This window comes from Oncorhynchus clarkii, chromosome 22 (assembly GCF_045791955.1).
Source record: "Oncorhynchus clarkii lewisi isolate Uvic-CL-2024 chromosome 22, UVic_Ocla_1.0, whole genome shotgun sequence".
NCBI lineage: Eukaryota > Metazoa > Chordata > Actinopteri > Salmoniformes > Salmonidae > Oncorhynchus > Oncorhynchus clarkii.
Window position 1 is genome coordinate 38,157,216 of NC_092168.1, and position 26,878 is coordinate 38,184,093.

General features: G+C 45.2%; 2 protein-coding genes across 9 annotated transcripts in view; one reads left to right on the forward strand and one right to left on the reverse strand.

Moving 5' to 3' along the window:
• Positions 1-9,162, forward strand: part of LOC139380872 (1-phosphatidylinositol 3-phosphate 5-kinase-like) — a 34,415-nt gene extending 25,253 nt beyond the window's left edge. For all 7 annotated transcript variants that reach the window (XM_071124009.1, XM_071124010.1, XM_071124006.1 and 4 more), the window contains 18 exons: positions 1,193-1,371; positions 1,542-1,655; positions 1,864-1,972; positions 2,120-2,274; positions 2,958-3,048; positions 3,157-3,217; positions 3,313-3,450; positions 3,564-3,684; positions 4,084-4,179; positions 4,290-4,373; positions 4,448-4,548; positions 4,678-4,734; positions 4,882-5,058; positions 5,187-5,290; positions 7,015-7,212; positions 7,741-7,933; positions 8,130-8,204; positions 8,400-9,162. In XM_071124009.1, coding sequence (XP_070980110.1) covers positions 1,193-1,371; positions 1,542-1,655; positions 1,864-1,972; positions 2,120-2,274; positions 2,958-3,048; positions 3,157-3,217; positions 3,313-3,450; positions 3,564-3,684; positions 4,084-4,179; positions 4,290-4,373; positions 4,448-4,548; positions 4,678-4,734; positions 4,882-5,058; positions 5,187-5,290; positions 7,015-7,212; positions 7,741-7,933; positions 8,130-8,204; positions 8,400-8,515 — 2,169 coding nt within the window. In that variant the 3' untranslated portion in view covers positions 8,516-9,162. The remainder of the gene's footprint in view (positions 1-1,192; positions 1,372-1,541; positions 1,656-1,863; positions 1,973-2,119; positions 2,275-2,957; positions 3,049-3,156; positions 3,218-3,312; positions 3,451-3,563; positions 3,685-4,083; positions 4,180-4,289; positions 4,374-4,447; positions 4,549-4,677; positions 4,735-4,881; positions 5,059-5,186; positions 5,291-7,014; positions 7,213-7,740; positions 7,934-8,129; positions 8,205-8,399) is intronic.
• An 867-nt stretch (positions 9,163-10,029) lies between these two features.
• LOC139380874 (serine/threonine-protein phosphatase 6 regulatory ankyrin repeat subunit B-like) overlaps positions 10,030-26,878 on the reverse strand; it is a 69,698-nt gene continuing 52,849 nt past the window's right edge. The window contains exons 18-27 of one of the 2 annotated variants that reach the window (XM_071124014.1): positions 25,109-25,310; positions 22,418-22,505; positions 22,030-22,147; positions 21,581-21,800; positions 19,609-19,696; positions 16,603-16,686; positions 16,240-16,468; positions 14,076-14,158; positions 13,826-13,917; positions 10,030-11,371 (exon numbers count right to left, since the gene is read on the reverse strand). In XM_071124014.1, the coding sequence (XP_070980115.1) occupies positions 11,340-11,371; positions 13,826-13,917; positions 14,076-14,158; positions 16,240-16,468; positions 16,603-16,686; positions 19,609-19,696; positions 21,581-21,800; positions 22,030-22,147; positions 22,418-22,505; positions 25,109-25,310 (1,236 nt within the window). In that variant the 3' untranslated portion in view covers positions 10,030-11,339. Of the gene's footprint in view, positions 11,469-13,825; positions 13,918-14,075; positions 14,159-16,239; positions 16,469-16,602; positions 16,687-19,608; positions 19,697-21,580; positions 21,801-22,029; positions 22,148-22,417; positions 22,506-25,108; positions 25,311-26,878 lie in introns of both variants that reach the window. The other variant, XM_071124013.1, reaches the window with a different exon arrangement.

Sequence of the window (26,878 nt, forward strand, 5' to 3'; positions counted from 1 at the left end):
CTCTACTTTATATTGATTTACACTCCTACGCTACTCTTCTACTATATTATACTTTACTATACTCTCTTCTACTCTACTCCCATACTCTACTATACTCTTCCACTATGCTCTACTCTCTTCTACTATACTTTACTCTCCTATACTCCCCCCATGCTCTACTCTCTCCTACTATACTCTTCCACTATGCTCTACTCTCTTCTACTATACTTTACTCTCCTATACCCCCCCCTGCTCTACTCTCTCCTACTATGCTCTACTCTCTTCTACTATACTTTACTCTCCTATACTCCCCCCTGCTCTACTCTCTTCTACTATACTTTACTCTCCTATACTCCCCCCTGCTCTACTCTCTTCTACTATACTTTACTCTCCTATACTCCCCCCTGCTCTACTCTCTCCTACTATACTCTTCGTACTCCACTACAATATTTTCTACTCTAACCCTACACTCTTCTATTCCACTATACTTTACTCTCTTCTATTTTATACGCTACTCTTCTTCTACTATGCATTACTCTCCTACTATACTTACTGCTACTCTAATCCTACTCTTTTACTATACTCCTACTATACTATAATTTACTTCTACTCTCTCCTCTACTTTATTTGACTCTCTTCTTCTCTCCTCTCTTCTACGCTACTCTCCTACTCTATTCTCTACTCTATTCTCCTCCTCTATTCTCCTCCTCTATTCTCTACTCTACTCTCCTACTATACCTTCCTACTCACTCCTACTCTGCTTTACCGGCCTACTATACTTTATTTTACTCTGCTATACTCTCTTCATACTTTACTCTCTTCATACTCCACTATCCTCTACTCCCCTACTCTGCTATACTCTCTTCATACTTTACTCTCTTCATACTCCACTATCCTCTACTCCTACTCTGCTATACTCTCTTCATACTCCACTATCCTCTACTCCTACTCTGCTATACTCATACACTACTCCACTCCTCTCCTACTCTGCTATACTCTCTTCATACTTTACTCTCTTCATACTCCACTATCCTCTACTCCTACTCTCCTACTCTGCTTTACTCTTCTACTTGCTATGCTACTCTACTCTCTTATACTCTATTCTACTACTACTCCACTCTACACTCTCCTACTCCACTGCTACTCTCTCTTCTACTCTCCTACTCTAATTTACACTCTTCTATTATATTATCCTACTCTACTCTCTCTGTAGGTGACTCCTGTGGTGCCCCTTTCTAATGACTCGTGGTCCATGTCCTTTGCTAAGTACCTGGAACTGAGGTTCTATGGTCACCAGTATACCAGGAGGGCTAATGCTGAGCCCTGTGGCCACTCTATCCACCATGACTACCATCAGTACTTCTCCTATAACCAGATGGTGGCCTCCTTCAGGTGGGAAACACAGGCCAGGGCTTTGACTTCTATCCAGCCATACATAATTTACCATTCTTTCTACATCTTCAAATGACCTCTAAATACCAGAACATAAAGATCACTATAGTTATTGTTAGTGTGGTAAAATGTATATGCCCATCATGCCATTGTAATTGTCTAACCACCAGCTACATCTCAGTGAGACTGCTAGAGGTCTGCCTCCCTCCTCCTAAGATCTTCATCAGGAACCAGGGGCCCTCCAAGGGCCGGATGCAGCAGGACCTCAAGGACTTCTCACAGAAGTAACTGGTCTACCTGTTGTCTGTCTACCGTGACTTTAACTTGCCTGATCCCAGATCTGTTTGTTCTGCATAGCCGACTCCTATGGTTATTGTCCTCTGACAATAACCATAGTAGTTGGCAAGATCGCACAAACAGATCTGGGACCAGGCTAGGAGTCTGAATAATCTATTTCTAACCAGTCCTTTTCCATTCTGTCCCTCTTGTCAGGGTGACTCAGGTGTACCTGGCCATAGATGACCGCCTCACCTCCCTGAAGACAGACACCTTCAGCAAGACACGCGAGCAGAAGATGGAGGACCTGTTTGCACAGAAAGATGTAGGTTGTTCCTCCAAAGGGCGGGACCACTGTGTATAGTGCAGTGGAGGCTGGTGTCGCTTTACGTCGGAGGACGAGCTCATTGGACTGGCTGGAATGGAACGGTATCAAACCCATGTTTTCCATTCGTTTTGTTTGTGTGTTCAGATGGAGGAGGCAGATCTGCACAGCTGGATAGAGAAGCTGCAGGCTCGTCTCCAGGCCTGTGGTAGTGACTCCCCCCAGCAGCTCCAGACTGTACTGGAATCAGTGGTAGTGAAGAAACAGAGCCTGTGTGAAACACTGCAGTCCTGGAACAGCAGGTGAGAACCATAGAAATAAGAATGAATAGAACGGGCTTGGACACTCTAACCCTGCCTATTGATTGGTACACTCGCAATGTCTGCCTGGTATTGTGATGCAAAAATGTCCATGGTATTTTGAAATGTTCTATCAACTGATGCTCGATTGCCATGGTAATGTAGAATGTTCATTCAAATGATGCTAACTGATGTGGCTCATGCAATTGAATGTATTTTTTGTAATGTCATTTGACTCAACAAATCACAGCACGGATTGAAGGGTAAACTTATTGCTTTTACTTCCCGGCATGGGTAATCTCAAAATGGCTGCCAGCCCACCCATTGTGCCATCATTGACTATTCATTCTTATTTCTATGGTGAGAACACTGACCTCAGAGCAGCTTTTAATGTTTAAACTTTTAGGGGCAGTTTCCTAGACACCGATCAAGTCTTTGACTAAGAAGTACTTTGAATGGTTGAATCTCTTCATCTGTGTCCATAAAATTGGACCTTAGGGCTGAATTATAACTTGGGATCAGACTTTCACATCAGAATCTATTTTATTAGTCACCTGCTTAGACTAACAGTGAAACGCTTACTGAAGGACCCTTCCCAACAGTGCCGAGAGAGGAGAACAGAGAAATGATTGATGTCATTGGGAGATCTTTCTAAGAATGGATTTGTTGAACCATGTAACCTCCAGGCTGCAGGACCTGTTCCAGCAGGAGAAGGGCAGGAAGCGTCTGTCTGTCCCAGCCAGCCCTGGGAGACACCGACAGACAGACGACAGCAAGGTCAGTGCAACAGATTCCTGATACAATTCAGATGATTGGAAGTGCTTAGTATATGATAAGCACTTATTGTATCAGAAAGTAAGGAATGTTGTTTCTTTTGTTTGACAGCCAAGTGCTCTGGAGTCCTCTCCACGCAACCCCTCCCCTTTAGTACAAAATGTTGACAAAGGTAAGGGGATTGGTTCAGCTTTCAGTCAGAATGCTATACTACTTCTCTCATTGGTGGACTGTAGTTGATGGGCGTGTCTGTTATTTGATGGACAGAGGATCGTCACCTCACTGCCATGCCCTCAAGCTGGGGGTCGTCATTGCTAGCGTTACCGTCACCAGGGGAGCCAGGCTCAGAACCCCTCTCGTCTGGACCCTGCTTTCCTGACCAGGATTCCGTCAGTATCCCAGAGGGTGAACACACACACAACCCCCCCACATTAGCTTCCTGTTCTTTCTCTGGATCTACAGTGCGTATCAAAATACAGACCACTCCTGTCCTTAAATTCATTCTCGTTGTCCCCTAGATGTGTTTGATGGACACCTGTTGGGCTCCAATGACAGCCAGGTGAAAGAGAAGTCCACCATGAAGGCCATTCTAGCCAACCTGATGCCAGGCAACAGTTACAACTCTATCCCATTCCCATTGTGTGTACATTATGACTTCATCTCTGAATAGGCTTTTGGCTTGTAGTATAAATTGTTGCATGATCAGCCAAATAAGATAGAATTTGATGTAAATGCCCATACTATATTGAGCCCTGTTCATTTTCTTACTTTGTTGTAATGTTTAGCTTGAATCCTAGTGTCGACTGGAAAAATCATCAATATCTCAGGTGCCACATACTGCCGGTGTGCACTTGAGCAAGGCACTTAACCGCTAACCTGCTCCAGGGCACTGCTCTGCTCTGTGGGTGACCCTGTGCTGCCATGATGTTTGTCGGGACTGGGCACTGTGAAAGCCCAAATCAAAAATATCCTAATATAATGAATCAATAAAGAGTGTATTGTATGTTTTGTGACGTTGTTGTGTCCGTTGTTCGTCAGTGAACCAGACAAGCATTACCTGATGTATGAGCATGAGAGAGTGCCCATCGCCGTGTGTGAGAGAGAACCCAGCTCCATCATCTCATTCGCTCTCAGGTAACAGCTCCTGTCCAACTCTTCTCCAGTCTCTTCACATGCCCGACTTTTCTGTTCAAACGTATTTTGTTGTTCTAATGATATTTGAATGACCTCTGCCCAACCTCTAGCTGTAAGGAGTATAAGAGTACTCTGAATGAACTGTGGAAGACAACATTGAAGACAGGGGGCGAGGACACCACCCTGTCCACCAGGTACACCACACTGCTCCTGCAGATGTCAACTGTGTGTGCTACCTGAAGTATAATCCTATCTTGTCTGTGTGCAGCTCTGGAGAGAGCAGGGTCAAGAACAGCCCAGCCAAGCCCAACGAGACAGCCTCCTCCCAGATGGGTCTGGGCCGCAGCAGCATGGACTCTGAGCCTCTTAGTGAGTAGTGGACAAGGTCTCAAAGTCAAGGGGCAACATGAGTGGGGGGTGCTAGAAAATCAGTTCTGTTCTGATGTAGTATGTAATGTTTCTGGAGCTCCTAGCATGTTTTTATTTTGCTGTGAACAGAAGATGCAGACGTAGGAGACAACCATAAGTCGACAGGAAACCCTCATATTGAATTACGTGAGTAAATGCATTTCTCATTGGATTTCCCTTTGGAATGGCATCACCTCTTAGCCTGTGAACTTCCTTTCAATAATAAGCATAAGGCCTAGTCCGTAACCCATCTCATTCTGTCTCCCCCCCCCCCCCCCCCTCTCTCCCCTGCAGAGTTCTCTGATGCCAATGCTAAGTTCTACTGTAGGATCTACTATGCTGAGGAGTTCCACAAGATGAGAGCGGAAATAATGGAGAGTACGGAGGATGACTTTGTTCGCTCGCTGTCCCACTGTGTCAACTGGCAGGCCCGCGGTGGCAAGTCTGGGGCTGTCTTCTATGCCACCGAAGGTGACTGGCAACACCAGAGCCATATTTTATTTTTAACTTCTATTTACCAGGAAGTCCCATTTGAGGTCAAGAGACGCCATTTTAAATATGTCTGTTGTACCTCACTGTGTATCTTTACCCTCCCTCAGATGACCGATACATTCTGAAGCAGATGCCCAGACTAGAGGTTCAGTCCTTCCTGGACTTTGCCCCTCACTACTTCACCTACATCACTGGAGCCGTGCAGCAGAAGGTAAACTACGCTAACTGCAGTACCCCCGGCTAACTGCAGTACCCCCGGCTAACTGCAGTACCCCCGGCTAACTGCAGTACCCCCGGCTAACTGCAGTACCCCCGGCTAACTGCAGTACCCCCGGCTAACTGCAGTACCCCCGGCTAACTGCAGTACCCCCGGCTAACTGCGCTACGCATCTGGCTTCAGCTGTAGCACAAATATAGTTAATTTAACTTAAATAGATACACTATATACAAAGGTATGTGGACACCACTTTCATTTAGTGGATTCGGCTATTTCAGCCACACCCGTTGCTGACAGGTGTATAAAATCGAGCACACAGCCATGCACTCTCCATAGACAAACATTGGCAGTAGAATGTCCTTACTGAAGAGCTCCGTGACTTTCAACGTGGCACCATCATAGGATGCCACCTTTCCAACAAGTCAGTTTGTCAAATTTCTGCCCTGCTAGAACTTCCCCGGCTCAACTGTAAGTGCGAAGTGGAAGCGTCTAGGAACAACAACGGCTCAGCCACGACGTGGTAGGCCACACAAGCTCACAGAATGGGACTGCCGAGTGCTGAAGTGCGTAGCGCATAAAAATAGTTTGTCCTCAGTTGCAACACTCAATACCGAGTTCCAAACTGCCTCTGGAAGCAATGTCAGCACGAGCAGTTCGTCGGGAGCTTCATGAAATGGGTTTCCATGGCCGAGCAGCCGTGCGCAAGTCTAAGATTGCCACGCGTCGGCTGGAGTGGTGTAAAGCTTGCTGCCATTGGAACAGTGGAAACGCGTTCTCTAGAGTGATGAATCACGCTTGAATATCTGGCAGTCCGACAAATTAATCTGGGTTTGGCGGATGCCAGGAGAACGCTACCTGCCCCAATGCATAGTGCCAACTGTAAAGTTTGGTGGAGGAGGAATAATGGTCTGGGACTGTTTTTCATGGTTTGAGCTCGGCCCCTTAGTTCCAGTGAAGGGACATCTTAATGCTACAGCATACAATGACATTCTAGACAATTATGTGCTTTCAACTTTGTGGCAACAATTTGCGGACGGCCCTTTCCTGTTTCAGCATAACAACACCCCCATGCACTAAGCGAGGTCCATACAGAAAGGATTTGTCGATCGGTGTGGAAGAACTTGACTGGCCTGCACAGAGCCCTGACCTCGACTCCATCGAACACCTTTGGGATGAATTGGAACGCCGACTGCGAGCCAGGCCTAATCACCCAACATCCGTGCTGACCTCACTAATGCTCTTATGGCTGAATGGAAGCAAGTCCCCGCAGCAATGTTCCAACATCTAGTGGAAAGCCTTCCCAGAAGAGTGGAGGATGTTGGGGCAGCAAAGGGGGGGACCAACTCCATATTAATGCCCATGATTTTGGAATGAGATGTTTGAAGAGCAGGTGTCCACATACTTTTGGTCATGTAATGTGTATATATGGAGTTGGTTTGCTGTGCATGGCCTTGCTTTTTAAGTCATACATTTATAAAGATAATTAATTTAATTTGAGGAAATCCAATTTTATTAAACATATATTGTACTTGTTTTATATTGTTAGATTTCTTAAGTTCTATGACATTGTATATGCAGGGCTCCCTTGAAAAAGAAAAGCTGGTCTCAATGGTGTCTCTCAGATGACATTTTTATTTTAATGAGCTGTGTTCTTGTCGTGGTGATGGATGGATGGTTATTGCAACACAGTCCTGTCCTAAACCCAGTGTGTCCCACAGCGGCCCACTGCCCTGGCTAAGATCCTGGGTGTGTACCGGATCGGCTACAAGAACTCCCAGAACAACTCTGAGAAGAAGCTGGACCTTCTTGTCATGGAGAACCTGTTCTATGGCAGGAAGATGGCCCAGGTGTTCGACCTCAAGGGCTCTCTGAGGAACCGCAACGTCAAGACCGAGTCTGGGAAGGAGAGCTGTGAGGTGAGCATGGCGCTAGTCTAGCAGGCCTGGGCTATGGGTTCGATTCCCACCTAAGGCCACATACAAAATAAATGTATGCAATCACTGTAATGTAAGTTGCTTTGTTTTATGTATGTTGTTTTAACCAGGATACAGTGTATTCAGAAAGTATTCAGACCCCTTCCCCTTTTCCACATTTTGTTACGTTACAGCCTTATTCTAATATTTATTAAATACATTGTTTTCCTCATCAATCTACACACAACACCCCATAATGACATCACAATACCCCATAATGACATCACAATAAACCCATAATGACATCACAATACCCCATAATGACAAAGCAATTTTTTGGGGGGGGAAATGAATAAAAAATGTAAACGGATACCCTTTGCGATGAGACTTGAAATTGAGCTCAGGTGCATCCTGTTTCCATTGATCATCTTTGAGGTGTTTCTACATGATTTGTTAATTGAGAACACGTTCTCTTTTGCAATAATGACCTTTGGATAAAAGCATGAGCTAAATGGCATCATTCTATATTAGGTGGTTCTGCTGGATGAGAACCTACTGAAGCTGGTCCATGACAACCCTCTGTACATCAGAGCCCACTGCAAGGCCATCCTCAGGGCTGCTATCCACAGTGATGCCTACTTCCTGTCTAGTCACCTGATCATAGACTACTCTCTGCTGGTTGGACGAGACGACGCCACAGACGAGCTGGTGGTGGGAATCATAGGTGAGGGAAAAGCTTGATCTTTTTCAAACGTGTTCTCATTGGCTATAACGTTGTTCATTGTTATACATAAACTGTTTTACTGGTGTTTTATAGAAAATCATTCTTAATTTCTCCATGCATGCTGCTTCAAAAGGGCATTTGAGTGACATTGTACTTTGCTATATTTCTAAAACAAACATTCTTCCCATTGTTTCAGATTACATACGGACGTTCACATGGGATAAGAAGCTGGAGATGGTGGTGAAATCCACAGGGATCCTGGGAGGGCAAGGTAATTCATCTGACACCAACACCTCCTTCCCGGTACATTCGTCCTTGAAGTCTATTTTAAGATTGTGCCCTTTCACGTTTAGCTTTGATCTCTAGTAATTAGTTAATTGTATAAAAACCTTTTTGATTTCTTCCTGTAAATGAAAAACGCAATACAAAAAAAATGTATTATAAACGTTTTGTGTCTCGCACACAGGTAAGATGCCCACGGTGGTCTCTCCAGAGCTGTACCGATCCCGTTTCTGTGAGGCTATGGACAAATACTTCCTCATGGTGCCTGACCACTGGACCGGGCTGGGGGTCAACTGCTGAACTGTTACACCAGGGAGCTAGCCTGAGTCCCAGACCTGTTTGTGTTGTCTAGGCAATTCCTATGTCATTTTTACAGCATGTTTGGCAAGACAGCATAAATGGATCTGGGACTCAGGCTACCAGGGAGCTGCTAGCTACAGAACACAACATGGGCATCAGTCACCAAGGTGGAGAGGAGACCGCAATGCAGAAAAAGCCTTATCCCAATAGGGAACCATAATAGCACACTGGATTGATGGATGAAGGAAAATAATAGAGGAGGAAGATTAATGCCTTTTTTGTTGTTGATGAAATGCAAAGAATGGCCAGTTTGTACGACTCAATCATTCCATAATAATTATCATAGAATATTGCACAGGTAGATCTATATCTAGGTAAACTGTTTTATCATAAACTAGACCAGTGACTATTCATGACTGTTCTATGGCATGACTGAAGACAGAGTTTTTCCTGACCTGGAAAGAAAAACTCTTGTCCCTAATGACATATTTCCCTGAGGGAAGAGATTATTTTGAAGGGCCAAGTTTGACAACTGTTTCACAAGATCACTGAGAGAGCACAAATAATCTTACTTGGGCCTAGTTTGAGCAAACAAATTGATGTAAATGTACAGAGATGATGTAATTAAAGATTATTAACTGATTTCACAAGGTTTTAAACCTTAGTGTCAGATGTTTTTGTTGGCCTCCCGTCTTGTAAGTCTACATAGATTTGATGGTAAAAGTCATTGTTCATCACTACATGTAATGGAAATTATTTTACCGGTGTGTTGACTCCTTACCCACTTATATAATCTAGGCATTTGAGGTTTCCAAGACTGAACTAGAGGATCTATTCTCTCAGGTAAGCTTCAGATGGCCAAAAACATTAGCTATATTTAGTTTACTTGATAACAAATAGGAAAGCAAGCAAATCACACACAGAACTAAATTTAAAACAGATTTTTATAGAATTGTACAATTCATATAAAACAAAGGGAAGCTGACAAACAACCTTCAGCATTTCATACTGAATCAGGAACTGGTATGAAAATCAAACACAGTGATACGATTGTCACGACTGACGTAATACGGAGAGACCATCTGCATTTCAAATGCCACCCTATTCCCTATTGTGCATTACTTTTGAGCAGGGCCCCTAGGGTTCTGGTCAAAAGTAGTGCACTATGTAGGGAATAGCTTGCCATTTGGGACAGAATTGAAACTCCCTGTTTCTTAGTTCCAACGACAAGCATTTAGAAACGGAGGCATTGTGCTTTCTTTGTGTGCTCTGGGGTAGAGAGTTATTACAATGACACGGTATGTACAAAAGCAGAAACCAACTTCCTTTCGTCAGACATCTTGTAGCAGGCATATATATATATATGTATACACACAGGCATGCCTGACCATAACTGAGTTCTTTTTTAGGGTTAGAAGTGACAGGATACTCATTAGAGCAGGGCTGTCCAACCCTGTTCATGGAGAGCTACCCTCCTGTAGGTTTTCACTCCAACCCTGTTCCTGGAAAGCTACCCTCCTGTAGGTTTTCACTTCAACCCTGTTCCTGGAGAGCTACCCTCCTGTAGATTTTCACTCTAACCCCAATTGAAACTAACCTGATTCAGTTTATCAACCAGCTAATTATTAGAATAAGGTGTGCTTGATTAGGCTTGGAGTGAAAACTTACAGGACAGTGGCTCTCCAGGAACAGGGTTGGAGTGAAAACCTACAGGACAGTGGCTCTCCAGGAACAGGGTTGGAGAACCCTGCGTTAGGGGATACACTTTTTTGGGAGAATTTCAATTTAAAAAAGTATATAAAAGGTGTAACAAGGCACTGGACACGTTTAAGAGACTGGCACATTGCAGGTAGGTAGCCAACAGACGGTAAACGAGGATGGAGGGAGGGTAAGAGGAAATGAAGAGTGATCAAGGTCCTGCTGTCCTTTGTACCATAATATAAATGTGAATAAATACCGTACAGGTGTCAACCTGATCTGACATACTGTATCTGGGCATGTGATTTACTGAAACGCTGTAACATGAGGGACAGTTTCCTAACTGACCACGTGACAGGATCAGGAACAACTCAGTGCCCAATGTCATATTTCTATTGGTGTGGGAACACAAGAGGTTGAAAATGATGCCACTTCTTTGCATAAAGGCGATACTCTGACTATACATACACTGTAACTAGAGGAAAGCATTCTACCCTGTTTCTCTATAATAAGCTTATAAGTGAATTCTGGAATTGTGCTTCAGTTGGTTTGTGCTATACTCACATCACTGGGCAGATAGACAGAGCAGGGCGTACCTTTCAATGCATACCTAGGCTACCCAGACACAAACATCAACATAAATACTTATGTTAAGTCAATATTTGGTACATCAACCAACCAAAAGAGAAAAGGTTACAATTGGGTCTCTTTTCATAAGAAAAATCTAAAAAGGTATCAGCCTGTCATTGATCGCCAAGCTGAGACGCAGTACCAAGAGTGACCTGGAAAAGAAGCACCAGCAGACAGAATCACAGTTAGGTTAGGGGTCAAGCTCCATCCCTCCAGCCTTTAGGGGGAACAAAGTCCTGTACAAGCCCCACAGAGAGGTTCTGCTCTGGGACACGAGCAAGGAATCAGGGGAGGTCGGGTGGTGGGAGAGTGCTGATCTTCAGGCATCCAGGTAGTCTAATAAGAGTCAGGGTCATAGGTCATAGGGGTCAAAAGGTTTCTGAGTCCGAGTCGTTTTCAGTGGCGCCTTGACTGGCACTGCCCTCGCTAGAGGGGTCCGAGGGGGCCTTGGGGCTGCGAGGGCCGTGGGAGCTTTTCCCCTCCCTGGGTAGGGCTCTCAGGAGGGAACCTGGGGAGGGCGCACCGGAGCTGCAAGGGGAGCAGAAAGGTATCATGGTAGCCAGAATGAGAGCCAGACAGTCAGCCACCTCCCTGCTAGGAGCGCAAGCCAGAGCAGGGGTCAAACCTGGGGGAGAGAGAGAGTGGGTGGGATAGGTAGGGTGGGAGAGAGAGATAGGAAGGGAGATAGTTGGGAAGATGGAGAAAGAGATATAGGGGGAAGAAAACATGGAAGAAGTAGGGGGAAGTGAAGCAAAAAAACAGAGAGATGGGAGGACAACAGGAGAAGGCAGCATTCAATTAGAACACAGCCAGCCCAGACACCAGACAGTACACAGCCAGCCCAGACACCAGACAGTACACAGCCAGCCCAGACACCAGACAGTACACAGCCAGCCCAGATATCAGACAGTACACAGCCAGCCCAGACACCAGACAGTACCTAGCCAGATACCAGACAGTACACAGCCAGCCCAGACACCAGATAGTACCCAGCCAGCCCAGATACCAGACAGTACCCAGCCAGCCCAGACACCAGACAGTACCCAGCCAGCCCAGACACCAGACAGTACCCAGCCAGCCCAGACACCAGACAGTACCCAGCCAGCCCAGACACCAGACAGTACCCAGCCAGCCCAGACACCAGACAGTACCCAGCCAGCCCAGATACCAGACAGTACCCAGCCAGCCCAGATACCAGACAGTACCCAGCCAGCCCAGACACCAGACAGTACCCAGCCAGCCCAGACACCAGACAGTACCCAGCCAGCCCAGACACCAGACAGTACCCAGCCAGCCCAGATACCAGACAGTACCCAGCCAGCCCAGACACCAGACAGTACCCAGCCAGCCCAGACACCAGACAGTACCCAGCCAGCCCAGATACCAGACAGTACCCAGCCAGCGCAGACACCAGACAGTACACAGCCAGCCCAGACACCAGACAGTACCCAGCGAGCCCAGACACCAGACAGTACCCAGCCAGCCCAGACACCAGACAGTACCCAGCTAGCCCAGACACCAGACAGTACCCAGCCAGCCCAGACACCAGACAGTACCCAGCCAGCCCAGACACCAGACAGTACCTAGCCAGATACCAGACAGTACACAGCCAGCCCAGACACCAGATAGTACCCAGCCAGCCCAGATACCAGACAGTACCCAGCCAGCCCAGACACCAGACAGTACCCAGCCAGCCCAGACACCAGACAGTACCCAGCCAGCCCAGAGGAATACAAACCTAAATCGCTGAACATAATGACAAGGGCCTTGAGTTTTTCCTAGTCAGATGACAAGTGTCAGGAAAACGTCCCGGCCTTAATGACATTACTGGACAGGTGGGACTGGGACAGATAGCTACAAACCAGGAAGCTGCATAGATACCTCTAGCCTACCAGAGCACAGACAGCTGTAGCTAGCTACATAGACATGCCAACACCACAGAACCACAGACAGCTGTAACTAGCTACATAGACATGCCAACACCACAGAACCACAGACAGCTGTAACTAGCTACATAGACATGCCAACACCACAGAACCACAGACAGCTGTAACTAGCTACATAGACATGCCAACACCACAGAACCACAGACAGCTGTAACTAGCTACATAGACATGCCAACACCACAGAACCACAGACAGCTGTAACTAGCTACATAGACATGCTAACACCACAGAACCACAGACAGCTGTAACTAGCTACATAGACATGCCAACACCACAGAACCACAGACAGCTGTAACTAGCTACATAGACATGCCAACACCACAGAACCACAGACAGCTGTAACTAGCTACATAGACATGCCAACACCACAGAACCACAGACAGCTGTAACTAGCTACATAGACATGCCAACACCACATAACCACAGACAGCTGTAACTAGCTACATAGACATGCCAACACCACATAACCACAGACAGCTGTAACTAGCTACATAGACATGCCAACACCACAGAACCACAGACAGCTGTAACTAGCTACATAGACATGCCAACACCACAGAACCACAGACAGCTGTAACTAGCTACATAGACATGCCAACACCACAGAACCACAGACAGCTGTAACTAGCTACATAGACATGCCAACACCACATAACCACAGACAGCTGAAACTAGCTACATAGACATGCCAACACCACATAACCACAGACAGCTGTAACTAGCTACATAGACATGCCAACACCACAGAACCACAGACAGCTGTAACTAGCTACATAGACATGCTAACACCACAGAACCACAGACAGCTGTAACTAGCTACATAGACATGCCAACACCACAGACAGCTGATATAAAAGCAACATGCAGTTAGATCCCTTTAACACACTGGTACCGGTTCATGCCCAGACCAGGTCGCGGTTTTCCCAAAAGTATCTTTAGGTTAAGTTCATCGGTAGAGCCATAGGATCCTATGGTTCTAAAATGAACTTAACCTTAAGATGCTTTTGGGGAACCGGGCCCAGATCTGTAGACCTACCGTTCTCATCCAACGTCTGAACACTGGCCCCCCTGGACAGCAGCTCCTGGACAGCCTGCTTCAGACCGCTATGGGCCGCTAGGTGGAGGGGCCTGGCAGGGACAGACCAATCAGAAGGTTTGTGGTGGTTCTGTAGTTGGGAGGGGCTAAATCTAGACACTTATCTAGACACTCGCACCCCAGAAGTAAATTGATGTAGCTAGCGCACAGCTCTGAGATTAACCATGGCCTATCTCTGACGAACACTTACGTCTGCAGTGCTGCGTTGGTGGAACCAATGAGAACAGTGTCCCTCAGCCTCTCCAGGATAAATAGTACACAGTCCTCCTTTCCCTGAGAGAGGAAGAGAGGAAAGAGAGGAAGGGAAGAAGGGAAGAAGAGAGTGAAGAGAGGAAAGAGAGGAAGGGAAGAAGAGAGGAAGATAGTGAAGAGAGGAAAGAGAGGAAGGGAAGAATAGAGTGAAGAGAGGAAAGAGAGGAAGGGAAGAAGAGAGGAAAGAGAGGAAGGGAAGAAGGGAAGAAGAGAGGAAGATAGTGAAGAGAGGAAAGAGAGGAAGGGAAGGAAGAGAGGAAGAGAGTGAAGAGAGGAAAGAGAGGAAGAGAAGAAGAGAGGAATAGAGTGAAGAGAGGAAAGAGAGGAAGGGAAGGAAGAGAGGAATAGAGTGAAGAGAGGAAAGAGAGGAAGAGAAGAAGAGATGAATAGAGTGAAGAGAGGAAAGAGAGGAAGAGAAGGAAGAGAGGAATAGAGTGAAGAGAGGAAAGAGAGGAAGAGAAGGAAGAGAGGAATAGAGTGAAGAGAGGAAAGAGAGGAAGGGAAGAAGAGAGGAAGATAGTGAAGAGAGGAAAGAGAGGAAGAGAAGGAAGAGAGGAATAGAGTGAAGAGAGGAAAGAGAGGAAGAGAAGGAAGAGAGGAATAGAGTGAAGAGAGGAAAGAGAGGAAGAGAAGGAAGAGAGGAATAGATTGAAGAGAGGAAAGAGAGGAAGAGAAGGAAGAGAGGAATAGAGTGAAGAGAGGAAAGAGAGGAAGAGAAGGAAGAGAGGAATAGAGTGAAGAGAGGAAAGAGAGGAAGGGAAGAAGAGAGGAAGATAGTGAAGAGAGGAAAGAGAGGAAGAGAAGGAAGAGAGGAATAGAGTGAAGAGAGGAAAGAGAGGAAGAGAAGGAAGAGAGGAATAGAGTGAAGAGAGGAAAGAGAGGAAGAGAAGGAAGAGAGGAATAGAGTGAAGAGAGGAAAGAGAGGAAGAGAAGGAAGAGAGGAATAGAGTGAAGAGAGGAAAGAGAGGAAGAGAAGGAAGAGAGGAATAGAGTGAAGAGAGGAAAGAGAGGAAGAGAAGGAAGAGAGGAATAGAGTGAAGAGAGGAAAGAGAGGAAGAGAAGGAAGAGAGGAATAGAGTGAAGAGAGGAAAGAGAGGAAGAGAAGAAGAGAGGAAGATAGTGAAGAGAGGAAAGAGAGGAAGAGAAGGAAGAGAGGAATAGAGTGAAGAGAGGAAAGAGAGGAAGAGAAGGAAGAGAGGAATAGAGTGAAGAGAGGAAAGAGAGGAAGAGAAGGAAGAGAGGAATAGAGTGAAGAGAGGAAAGAGAGGAAGAGAAGGAAGAGAGGAATAGAGTGAAGAGAGGAAAGAGAGGAAGAGAAGGAAGAGAGGAATCGAGTGAAGAGAGGAAAGAGAGGAAGGGAAGAAGAGAGGAAGATAGTGAAGAGAGGAAAGAGAGGAAAGAGAGGAAGAGAAGGAAGAGAGGAATAGAGTGAAGAGAGGAAAGAGAGGAAGGGAAGAAGAGAGGAATAGAGTGAAGAGAGGAAAGAGAGGAAGGGAAGAAGAGAGGAATAGAGTGAAGAGAGGAAAGAGAGGAAGAGAAGAAGAGAGGAATAGAGTGAAGAGAGGAAAGAGAGGAAGAGAAGGAAGAGAGGAATAGAGTGAAGAGAGGAAAGAGAGGAAGGGAAGAAGAGAGGAAGATAGTGAAGAGAGGAAAGAGAGGAAGGGAAGAAGAGAGGAATAGAGTGAAGAGAGGAAAGAGAGGAAGGGAAGAAGAGAGGAAGATAGTGAAGAGAGGAAAGAGAGGAAGGGAAGAAGAGAGGAATAGAGTGAAGAGAGGAAAGAGAGGAAGGGAAGAAGAGAGGAAGATAGTGAAGAGAGGAAAGAGAGGAAGAGAAGGAAGAGAGGAATAGAGTGAAGAGAGGAAAGAGAGGAAGGGAAGAAGAGAGGAAGATAGTGAAGAGAGGAAAGAGAGGAAGAGAAGGAAGAGAGGAATAGAGTGAAGAGAGGAAAGAGAGGAAGGGAAGAAGAGAGGAAGATAGTGAAGCCAAATAAATGTTACATTCTTTTCATATATAATACACTATGTGTAAATTTGGAGTTTGAATATGGTACAAATGTCAAGTCAACGAAATTGGGAGATCAATCCCCCTAGTGGACACTCACGTTACTGCAGGCCAGGTGGAGCGCGGTGTTACCATTCTGGTCCACCAACCTCAGGCTGGCGTTGGCACTGGTCAGCAGCACCTCTACAGTCCCGACTCTTCCCTTCTCTGCAGCCATCATCAGTGCACTGCGCCCTGATTGGTCCACAGCATCCACAGGTGCATCATGGGCCAGAAGCAGCTGAACACAGTCCACATGACCAGAGAACGCTGCAGCATGGAGTGGAGTCCTGAGAGATGGAGGGGGGATGTGTGAGGAGAGGAAAATGAACAGAAGGAAGAATAGAGAACAAAAAAAACATGGAAATTAGTGATTGAGAAATTGAGGACAGGCTGTGTGATATACAGCTGTCTGATGACCTACCGATCCTTAGCGTCCTTACAGCTGGCCATGTCTGATCCCATGGCTTCCAGCAGTAGTGAGGCACAGGGTTCATGATCATTCACCCTGAGAACCAAAACAGAATGTAAACACTAAGATCCATAAGGTAAAACACAGTCAACACTGAGGTCTAATAGTCAACACAGGTCTACAGTCAACACAGGGGTCTAATAGTCAACACTGAGGTCTAATAATCAACACTGAGGTCTAAAAGTCAACATTCAGCTCTAATAGTCAACACTGAGGTCTAATAGACAACACTGAGGTCTATAGTCAACACAGGTCTTTAGTCAACACTGAGGTCTAATAGACAACACTGAGGTCTATAGTCAACACAGGTCTTTAGTCAACACTGAGGTCTAATAGACAACACTGAGGTCTATAGTCAACACAGGTCTTTAGTCAACACTGAGGTCTAATAGACAACACTGAGGTCTAATAGTCAACACTGAGGTCTAATAGTCAACACTGAGATCTAATAATCAACACTGAGGTCTAAAAGTCAACATTCAGCTCTAATAGTCAACACTGAGGTCTAATAGACAACACTGAGGTCTATAGTCAACACAGGTCTTTAGTCAACACTGAGGTCTAATAGTCAACACTGAGGTCTAATAGTCAACACTGAGATCTAATAATCAACACTGAGGTCTAAAAGTCAACATTCAGCTCTAATAGTCAACACTGAGGTCTAATAGACAACACTGAGGTCTATAGTCAACACAGGTCTTTAGTCAACACTGAGGTCTAATAGTCAACACTGAGGTCTAATAGTCAACACTGAGATCTAATAATCAACACTGAGGTCTAAAAGTCAACATTCAGCTCTAATAGTCAACACTGAGGTCTAATAGACAACACTGAGGTCTAATAGTCAACACTGAGATCTAATAATCAACACTGAGGTCTAAAAGTCAACATTCAGCTCTAATAGTCAACACTGAGGTCTATAGTCAACACAGGTCTTTAGTCAACACTGAGGTCTAATAGACAACACTGAGGTCTAATAGTCAACACTGAGGTCTAATAATCAACACTGAGGTCTAATAGTCAACACTGAGGTCTAATAATCAACACTGAGGTCTAATAGTCAACACTGAGGTCTAATAATCAACACTGAGGTCTAATAGTCAACACTGAGGTCTAATAATCAACACTGAGGTCTAATAGTCAACACTGAGGTCTATAGTCAACACAGGTCTTTAGTCAACACTGAGGTCTATAGTCAACACAGGTCTTTAGTCAACACTGAGGTCTATGGGCAACACTGAGGTCTATAGTCAACACAGGTCTTTAGTCAACACTGAGGTCTAATAGACAACACTGAGGTCTATAGTCAACACAGGTCTTTAGTCAACACTGAGGTCTAATAGACAACACTGAGGTCTATAGTCAACACAGGTCTTTAGTCAACACTGAGGTCTAATAGACAACACTGAGGTCTATAGTCAACACAGGTCTTTAGTCAACACTGAGGTCTAATAGACAACACTGAGGTCTATAGTCAACACAGGTCTTTAGTCAACACTGAGGTCTAATAGACAACACTGAGGTCTATAGTCAACACTGAGGTCTAATAGTCAACACAGGTCTTTAGTCAACACTGAGGTCTAATAGACAACACTGAGGTCTATAGTCAACACAGGTCTTTAGTCAACACTGAGGTCTAATAGACAACACTGAGGTCTATAGTCAACACAGGTCTTTAGTCAACACTGAGGTCTATGGGCAACACTGAGGTCTAATAGACAACACTGAGGTCTATAGTCAACACAGGTCTTTAGTCAACACTGAGGTCTATGGGCAACACTGAGGTCTATAGTCAACACAGGTCTTTAGTCAACACTGAGGTCTAATAGACAACACTGAGGTCTATAGTCAACACAGGTCTTTAGTCAACACTGAGGTCTAATAGACAACACTGAGGTCTATAGTCAACACAGGTCTTTAGTCAACACTGAGGTCTATGGGCAACACTGAGGTCTATAGTCAACACAGGTCTTTAGTCAACACTGAGGTCTATAGACAACACTGAGGTCTATAGTCAACACAGGTCTTTAGTCAACACTGAGGTCTAATAGACAACACTGAGGTCTATAGTCAACACAGGTCTTTAGTCAACACTGAGGTCTAATAGACAACACTGACGTCTATAGTCAACACAGGTCTTTAGTCAACACTGAGGTCTATAGACAACACTGAGGTCTATAGTCAACACAGGTCTTTAGTCAACACTGAGGTCTATAGACAACACTGAGGTCTATAGTCAACACAGGTCTTTAGTCAACACTGAGGTCTAATAGACAACACTGAGGTCTATAGTCAACACAGGTCTTTAGTCAACACTGAGGTCTATAGACAACACTGAGGTCTATAGTCAACACAGGTCTTTAGTCAACACTGAGGTCTATAGACAACACTGAGGTCTATAGTCAACACAGGTCTTTAGTCAACACTGAGGTCTAATAGACAACACTGAGGTCTATAGTCAACACAGGTCTTTAGTCAACACTGAGGTCTAATAGACAACACTGAGGTCTATGGGCAACACTGAGGTCTAATAGACAACACTGAGGTCTATAGTCAACACAGGTCTTTAGTCAACACTGAGGTCTAATAGACAACACTGAGGTCTATAGTCAACACAGGTCTTTAGTCAACACTGAGGTCTATGGGCAACACTGAGGTCTAATAGTCAACACTGAGGTCTTTAGTCAACACAGGTCTTTAGTCAACACTGAGGTCTAATAGACAACACTGAGGTCTATAGTCAACACAGGTCTTTAGTCAACACTGAGGTCTAATAGACAACACTGAGGTCTATAGTCAACACAGGTCTTTAGTCAACACTGAGGTCTATAGTCAACACTGAGGTCTATAGTCAACACTGAGGTCTATAGTCAACACAGGTCTTTAGTCAACACTGAGGTCTATGGGCAACACTGTGCATTATATATTTGATCAATAAGGACAAATGTATAGACTTACACAGCACAGTGCAGAGGAGTGAAGGGGTTCCCATCGATACAGGGACAACCTTTCTGCTCCAGCAGTACCTCCACACAGCCCTCGTGACCTGGACACACAAACAAGATCAGTAGAAGATGCACACGTAAAAGTTATTCCACATGAAAGGTATTCCACATAAAATATATTCCACATAAAATACATTCCACATAAAAGGTATGCATTGAGGCAAAATCCCTCAGGAACATTGAATGAGATTCGGACTACAAAGCCATAGTTAGAGGCAGAACTGCAGTAGGTTGGTTTAGTAACTGACCATAGTAGCAGGCCCAGTGCAGTAGGTTGGTTTAGTAACTGACCATAGTAGCAGGCCCAGTGCAGTAAGTTGGTTTAGTAACTGACCATAGTAGCAGGCCCAGTGCAGTAAGTTGGTTTAGTAACTGACCATAGTAGCAGGCCCAGTGTAGTAGGTTGGTTTAGTAACTGACCACAGTAGCAGGCCCAGTGCAGTAGGTTGGTTTAGTAACTGACCATAGTAGCAGGCCCAGTGCAGTAGGGTCGTTTAGTAAGTGACCATAGAAGCAGGCCCAGTGTACTAGGGTGGTTTAGTAACTGACCATAGTAACATGCCCAGTGCAGTAGGGTGGTTTAGTAACTGACCAAAGTAGCAGGTCCAGTGCAGTAGGGTGGTTTAGTAACTGACCATAGTAGCAGGCCCAGTGTAGTAGGGTGGTTTAGTAACTGACCATAGTAGCAGGCCCAGTGCAGTAGGTTGGTTTAGTAACTGACCATAGTAGCAGGCCCAGTGCAGTAGGTTGGTTTAGTAACTGACCATAGTAGCAGGCCCAGTGTAGTAGGTTGGTTTAGTAACTGACCACAGTAGCAGGCCCAGTGCAGTAGGTTGGTTTAGTAACTGACCATAGTAGCAGGCCCAGTGCAGTAGGGTCGTTTAGTAAGTGACCATAGAAGCAGGCCCAGTGTACTAGGGTGGTTTAGTAACTGACCAAAGTAGCAGGCCCAGTGCAGTAGGTTGGTTTAGTAACTGACCATAGTAGCAGGCCCAGTGCAGTAGGTTGGTTTAGTAACTGACCATAGTAGCAGGCCCAGTGTAGTAGGTTGGTTTAGTAACTGACCACAGTAGCAGGCCCAGTGCAGTAGGTTGGTTTAGTAACTGACCATAGTAGCAGGCCCAGTGCAGTAAGTTGTTTTAGTAACTGACCATAGTAGCAGGCCCAGTGCAGTAGGTTGTTTTAGTAACTGACCATAGTAGCAGGCCCAGTGCAGTAAGTCGGTTTAGTAACTGACCATAGTAGCAGGCCCAGTGCAGTAAGTTGGTTTAGTAACTGACCATAGTAGCAGGCCCAGTGCAGTAAGTTGGTTTAGTAACTGACCATAGTAACATGCCCAGTGCAGTAGGGTGGTTTAGTAACTGACCATAGTAGCAGGCCCAGTGCAGTAGGTTGGTTTAGTAACTGACCATAGTAGCAGGCCCAGTGCAGTAGGTTGGTTTAGTAACTGACCATAGTAGCAGGCCCAGTGCAGTAAGTTGGTTTAGTAACTGACCATAGTAGCAGGCCCAGTGCAGTAAGTTGGTTTAGTAACTGACCATAGTAGCAGGCCCAGTACAGTAAGTTGGTTTAGTAACTGACCATAGTAGCAGGCCCAGTACAGTAAGTTGGTTTAGTAACTGACCATAGTAGCAGGCCCAGTGCAGTAGGTTGGTTTAGTAACTGACCATAGTAGCAGGCCCAGTGCAGTAAGTTGGTTTAGTAACTGACCATAGTAGCAGGCCCAGTGCAGTAAGTTGGTTTAGTAACTGACCATAGTAGCAGGCCCAGTGCAGTAGGGTGGTTTAGTAACTGACCATAGTAGCAGGCCCAGTGCAGTAAGTTGGTTTAGTAACTGACCATGGTAGCAGTCCCAGTGCAGTAGGTTGGTTTAGTAACTGACCATAGTAGTAGGCCCAGTGCAGGGGGGTGGTTTAGTAACTGACCATAGTAGCAGGCCCAGTGCAGGGGGGTGTACCCCTGGTGGTCTCGGAGGGGGGGCGTGGGCAGTTCAGAACAGGCCATACTCAGCAGCTCAGCGAGCCAGGATGCGTGGCCCTTCGCTGCAGCCAGATGGAGGGCTGTTCGGCCCCTGGAGTCCCCCAGCAACACAGAGGCCTCCTGCTCCAACAGACACTGAACACACTCCTCCTGACCACACAGCAACTGGGAGAGTGGGAGGGAGAGAAGAGTGAGAGAGAGACGGAAGGAAACAAAGAGAGAGACAGAGTTTACCTTTAAACTTTTAGACTGGACAAAGAGATCCCGTTCTTACAAGCTCCTCAGAATTCAGTACAATCACAGTCATGTGAAGTCACAGACATTTACAGCCATACAAACACACGCGCGCACACGCACGCACATACATACATTTACAGTGAATACACACACCCACCCCGAGGTGCAGGGCGGTCAGGCCATGGTTGTCTGCTGTATCTACAGCAGCCTCTCTCTCCAGCAGCAGAGACACAGCATCCACATGTCCCCCTGCCACCGCAAGCATCAGAGGAGTCCTGACAGGGACAGAGAGGGGACAGTCACAGCAGGACAAATGGATCGGTAGACACATCCCCATTCCCAACCCCTAGCCCCACCTACGAGTATTACAAGGCTAGGTAGAATGTTTGCCATGTTGCTTACATCCATCCAATGTCATCTGAAAAGACTGGATAGGTATAAGCAATAGGGCCACATTTCTACCTTGCCTATCAGAGGGAAAGGTGAGCGCAAGACATGACCATTTTATTTAAACCCATCCAGTCCCTACAGATTAGTAAACTCACTGTCCCTGAGAGTCTGTAGTGTCCACCAGGTCTGCACTATCCTGGTCGTCCAGAAGGAGGCGTACACACGACGTATGACCATTCATCACTGAGGACAGGGAAGGAGAGAGATGAGAACAAGAGAAACAGACAGACAGAGACAGAGAAACAGACAGAGACAGAGAGACAGAGACAGAACGATAGAGACAGAGAGAAACAGACAGAAAGACAGAGACAGACACAGAGAGAGAGAAACAGATAGACAGACAGAGACAGAGAGAGACAGAGAAACAGACAGACAGACAGACAGAGACAGAGAGACAGAAAGACAGAAAGATAGAGACAGAGAGAGAAACAGACAGAAAGACAGAGAGAGAAACAGACAGAAAGACAGAGACAGACAGAGAGACAGAGACAGAAAGATAGAGACAGAGAGAGAAACAGACAGAAAGACAGAGACAGACACAGAGAGACAGAAAGATAGAGACAGAGAGAGACAGAGAAACAGACAGACAGACAGAGAGACAGAAAGATAGAGACAGAGAGAGAAACAGACAGAAAGACAGAGAGAGAAACAGACAGAAAGACAGAGACAGACGAGAGAGAGAGAATTCACAAAAAGGGACAAATGCCAAATTGAGACTCTGCATGCAGAATTCTGAAAAAATATCCTCCGTGTACAACGTAAAACACCAAATAATGCACATGCAGAGCAGAATTAGGCCGATAACCGCTAATTATCAAAATCCAGAAAAGAGACGTTAAAATCTACAACCACTTAAAAGGAAGCGATTCCCAAACCTTCCATAACAAAGCCATCACCTACAGAGAGATGAACCTGGAGAAGAGTCCCCTAAGCAAGCTGGTCCTGGGGCTCTGATCACAAACACAAACACACCCCACAAAGCCCCAGAACAGCAACACAATAAGACCCAACCAAATCATGAGAAAACAAAAAGATAATTACTTGACAGATTGGAAAGAATTAACAAAAAAACAGAGCAAACTAGAATGCTATTTGGCCCTAAACAGAGTCGCAGAATACCTGACCGCTGTGACTGACCCAAAATTAAGGAAAGCTTTGACTATGTACAGACTCAGTGAGCATAGCCTTGTTATTGAGAAAGGCCACAGTATGCAGACCTGACTCTAAAGAGAGTCAGGCTATGTGCACACTGCCCACACAATTAGGTGGAAACTGAGCTGCACTTCCTAACCTCCTGCCAAATGTATGACTATATTAGAGACACATATTTCCCTCAGATTACACAGATCCACAAAGAATTAGAAAACAAACACGATTTTGATAAACTCCCATATCTACTGGGTGAAATACCACAGTGTGCCATCACAGCAGCAAGATGTGTGACCTGTTGCCACAAGAAAAGGTCAACCAGTGAAGAACAAACACCATTGTAAATACAACCCATATGTATGCTTATCTTAATTATTAAGAACTTTTGTGAGTGTAATGTTTACTGTTCATTTTTATTGTTTATTTCACTTTTGTTTATTATCTACTTCACTTGCTTTGGCAATGTTAACACATGTTTACCATGCCAATAAAGCCCCTTGAATTGAGAGAGAGAGAGAGAGAGAGAGAGACACAGACACAGACAGACAGACAGACAGACAGACAGACAGACAGACAGACAGACAGACAGACAGACAGAGAGAGACAGAAAAGAGAGAGACAGAGAGAGACAGAGAGAGACAGAAAGAGACAGAGACAGAAAAACAGAGACAGAGAGACAGAAAGATAGAAAGACAGAGACAGAGAAACAGAAAGACAGAGACAGAGAGAGATGGAAAGACGGAGAGACAGACAGACAGACAGACAGACAGACAGACAGACAGACAGACAGACAGACAGACAGAGACAGAGAGAGATAGAAAGATAGAAAGACAGAGACAGAGAGAGACAGAAAGATAGAAAGACAGAGAGACAGAAAGACAGAGAGATAGAAAGACAGAGAGACAGAGAGAGATGGAAAGACGGAGAGACAGACAGACAGACAGACAGACAGACAGACAGACAGACAGACAGACAGACAGACGAGAGAGAGACAGAGAGAGACAGAAAGAGACAGAGACAGAAAAACAGAGACAGAGAGAGACAGAAAGATAGAAAGACAGAGACAGAGAGAGACAGAAAGATAGAAAGACAGAGACAGAAAGACAGAGAGAGATGGAAAGAGAGAAAACCAGAGACAGAGAGAGAGAGAGAGATGGAAAGAGAGAAAACCAGAGACAGAGAGAGAGAGAGAGAGAGATGGAAAGAGAGAAAACCAGAGACAGAGATAGAGATGGAAAGAGAGAAAACCAGAGACAGAGAGAGAGAGAGAGAGAGATGGAAAGAGAGAAAACCAGAGAGAGAGAGAGAGAGATGGAAAGAGAGAAAACCAGAGAGAGAGAGAGAGAGATGGAAAGAGAGAAAACCAGAGAGAGAGAGAGAGATGGAAAGAGAGAAAACCAGAGAGAGAGAGAGAGAGATGGAAAGAGAGAAAACCAGAGAGAGAGAGAGAGAGATGGAAAGAGAGAAAACCAGAGAGAGAGAGAGAGAGATGGAAAGAGAGAAAACCAGAGACAGAGAGACAGAGAGAGATGGAAAGACGGAGAGAAAACTCAGTATAGAACTACTGCACACAGACCAATCAAAAGAGTACTTCAAATTCTCACACCCACACACAAACACACAGTGGTCTCCATTACCTGCTAGGTGTACCGGGGTGCGTCCCCTGTTGGTGTCCGTGGTGCGTGGCGAGGCCCCCTGGCTGAGAAGGGTGTGGACGCAGTCAGTGTGGCCCCTGAGGGCCGCTAGGGCCAGGGGAGTACGACCTTCCTCGTCCCCCTGGTCTACCTCCCTCTCCCCTTGCAGCAACACCTCCAGAGCCTGTGCATGGCCGTGGTATGCCTGGGGGACAGGGAGACAGACACACACATTACACACATACCAGCTGTTGGTATGCAAAGATACTGCGGTCTATGCAATGTATACTCTGTGTGTGTATGTGTGATAATGGCTGCCTTCAGAAAGTATTCACACCCCTTGACATTTTCTACATTTTGTTGTGTTACAGCCTGAATTTAAAATGGATTTAAAATGGATTACATTGAGATTTTGTGTCACTGGCCCACACGCAACAGCCCATAACGCAAAAGTGGAATTATGTTTTTTTAAATGAAAATATGAAATGTTATAGCAAGCCTAAATAAGTGCAGGAGTAACAATTTGCTTAATAAGTTGTATGGACTCACTCTGTGTGCAATAATAGTGTTTAACATGATCTTTGAATGACTACCATCATCTCTGTACCCAACACATATAATAATCTGTAAGGTCCCTCAGTTGAACAGTACATTTTAAACACAGATTCAACCACAAAAACCAATGCCGTTTTCCAATGCCTCGCAAAGAAGGGCACCTATTGGTAGATGAAAAACATAAAAAGCAAGACATTGAATATTCTTTTGAGCATGGTGAAGTTATTAATAAGAATTTGGATGGTGTATCAATACACCCAGTCACTACAAAGATACAGACAATCTTCCTAACTCAGTTGCTGGACAGGAAGGAAACCACACAGGGATTTCCCCATGAGGCCAACGGTCACTTTAAAACAGTTACAGAGTTTAATGGATGTGATAGGAGAAAACCGAAGATGCTATGAATGAATACTATGAATACAACGCATTATGTTTGGGGCAAATCCAAGAAAACACGTCACTGAGTACCACTCTTCATTTTTTTGAAGCATGGTGGTGGCTGCATCATGTTATGGCTATGCTATTCCAGAAACAGAGATAAGCACAGGCAAAATCCTGGAGGAAGACCTGGTTCAGTCTGCAAATTCACCTTTCAGCAGGACAATAACCTAAAACACAAGGCCAAATATACACTGGAGTTGCTTACAAAGACAACATTGAATGTTCCTAGTTAACGTTTTGACTTAAATTGTCTGGAAAATCTATGGCAAGACTTGAAAATGGCTGTCTAGCAATTACCAACAACCAATTTGACAAGAGCTTGAAAAATTGTAAAAAGAATCATGTGGAAATATTATACAATCTAGGTATGCAAAGCTTTTAGAGACTTACCCAGAAAGACTCACAGTTGTAATCGCTACCATAGGTAATTCTAATGTGTATTGACTCAGGGGTGTGAATACTTACAGTGCATTCGGGAAGTATTCAGACCCCTTGACTTGTTCCACATTTTGTTAGGTTACAGCCTTTACCGTAAAATTGATTCAATTGTTTTTTTTCTCCTCATCAATCTACACACAATACCCCATAACGACCAAGCAGAAACATTTAGCAAATGTCAAAAAAATAAAGAACTGAAATATCAAGACTTTGTTGAAGCACCTTTGGCAGCGATTACATCCTTGAGTCGTCTTGGGTACGACACTACAAGCTTGGCACACCTGTATTTGGGGAGTTTCTCCCATTCTTCTCTGCAGATCCTCTCAAGCTGTCACG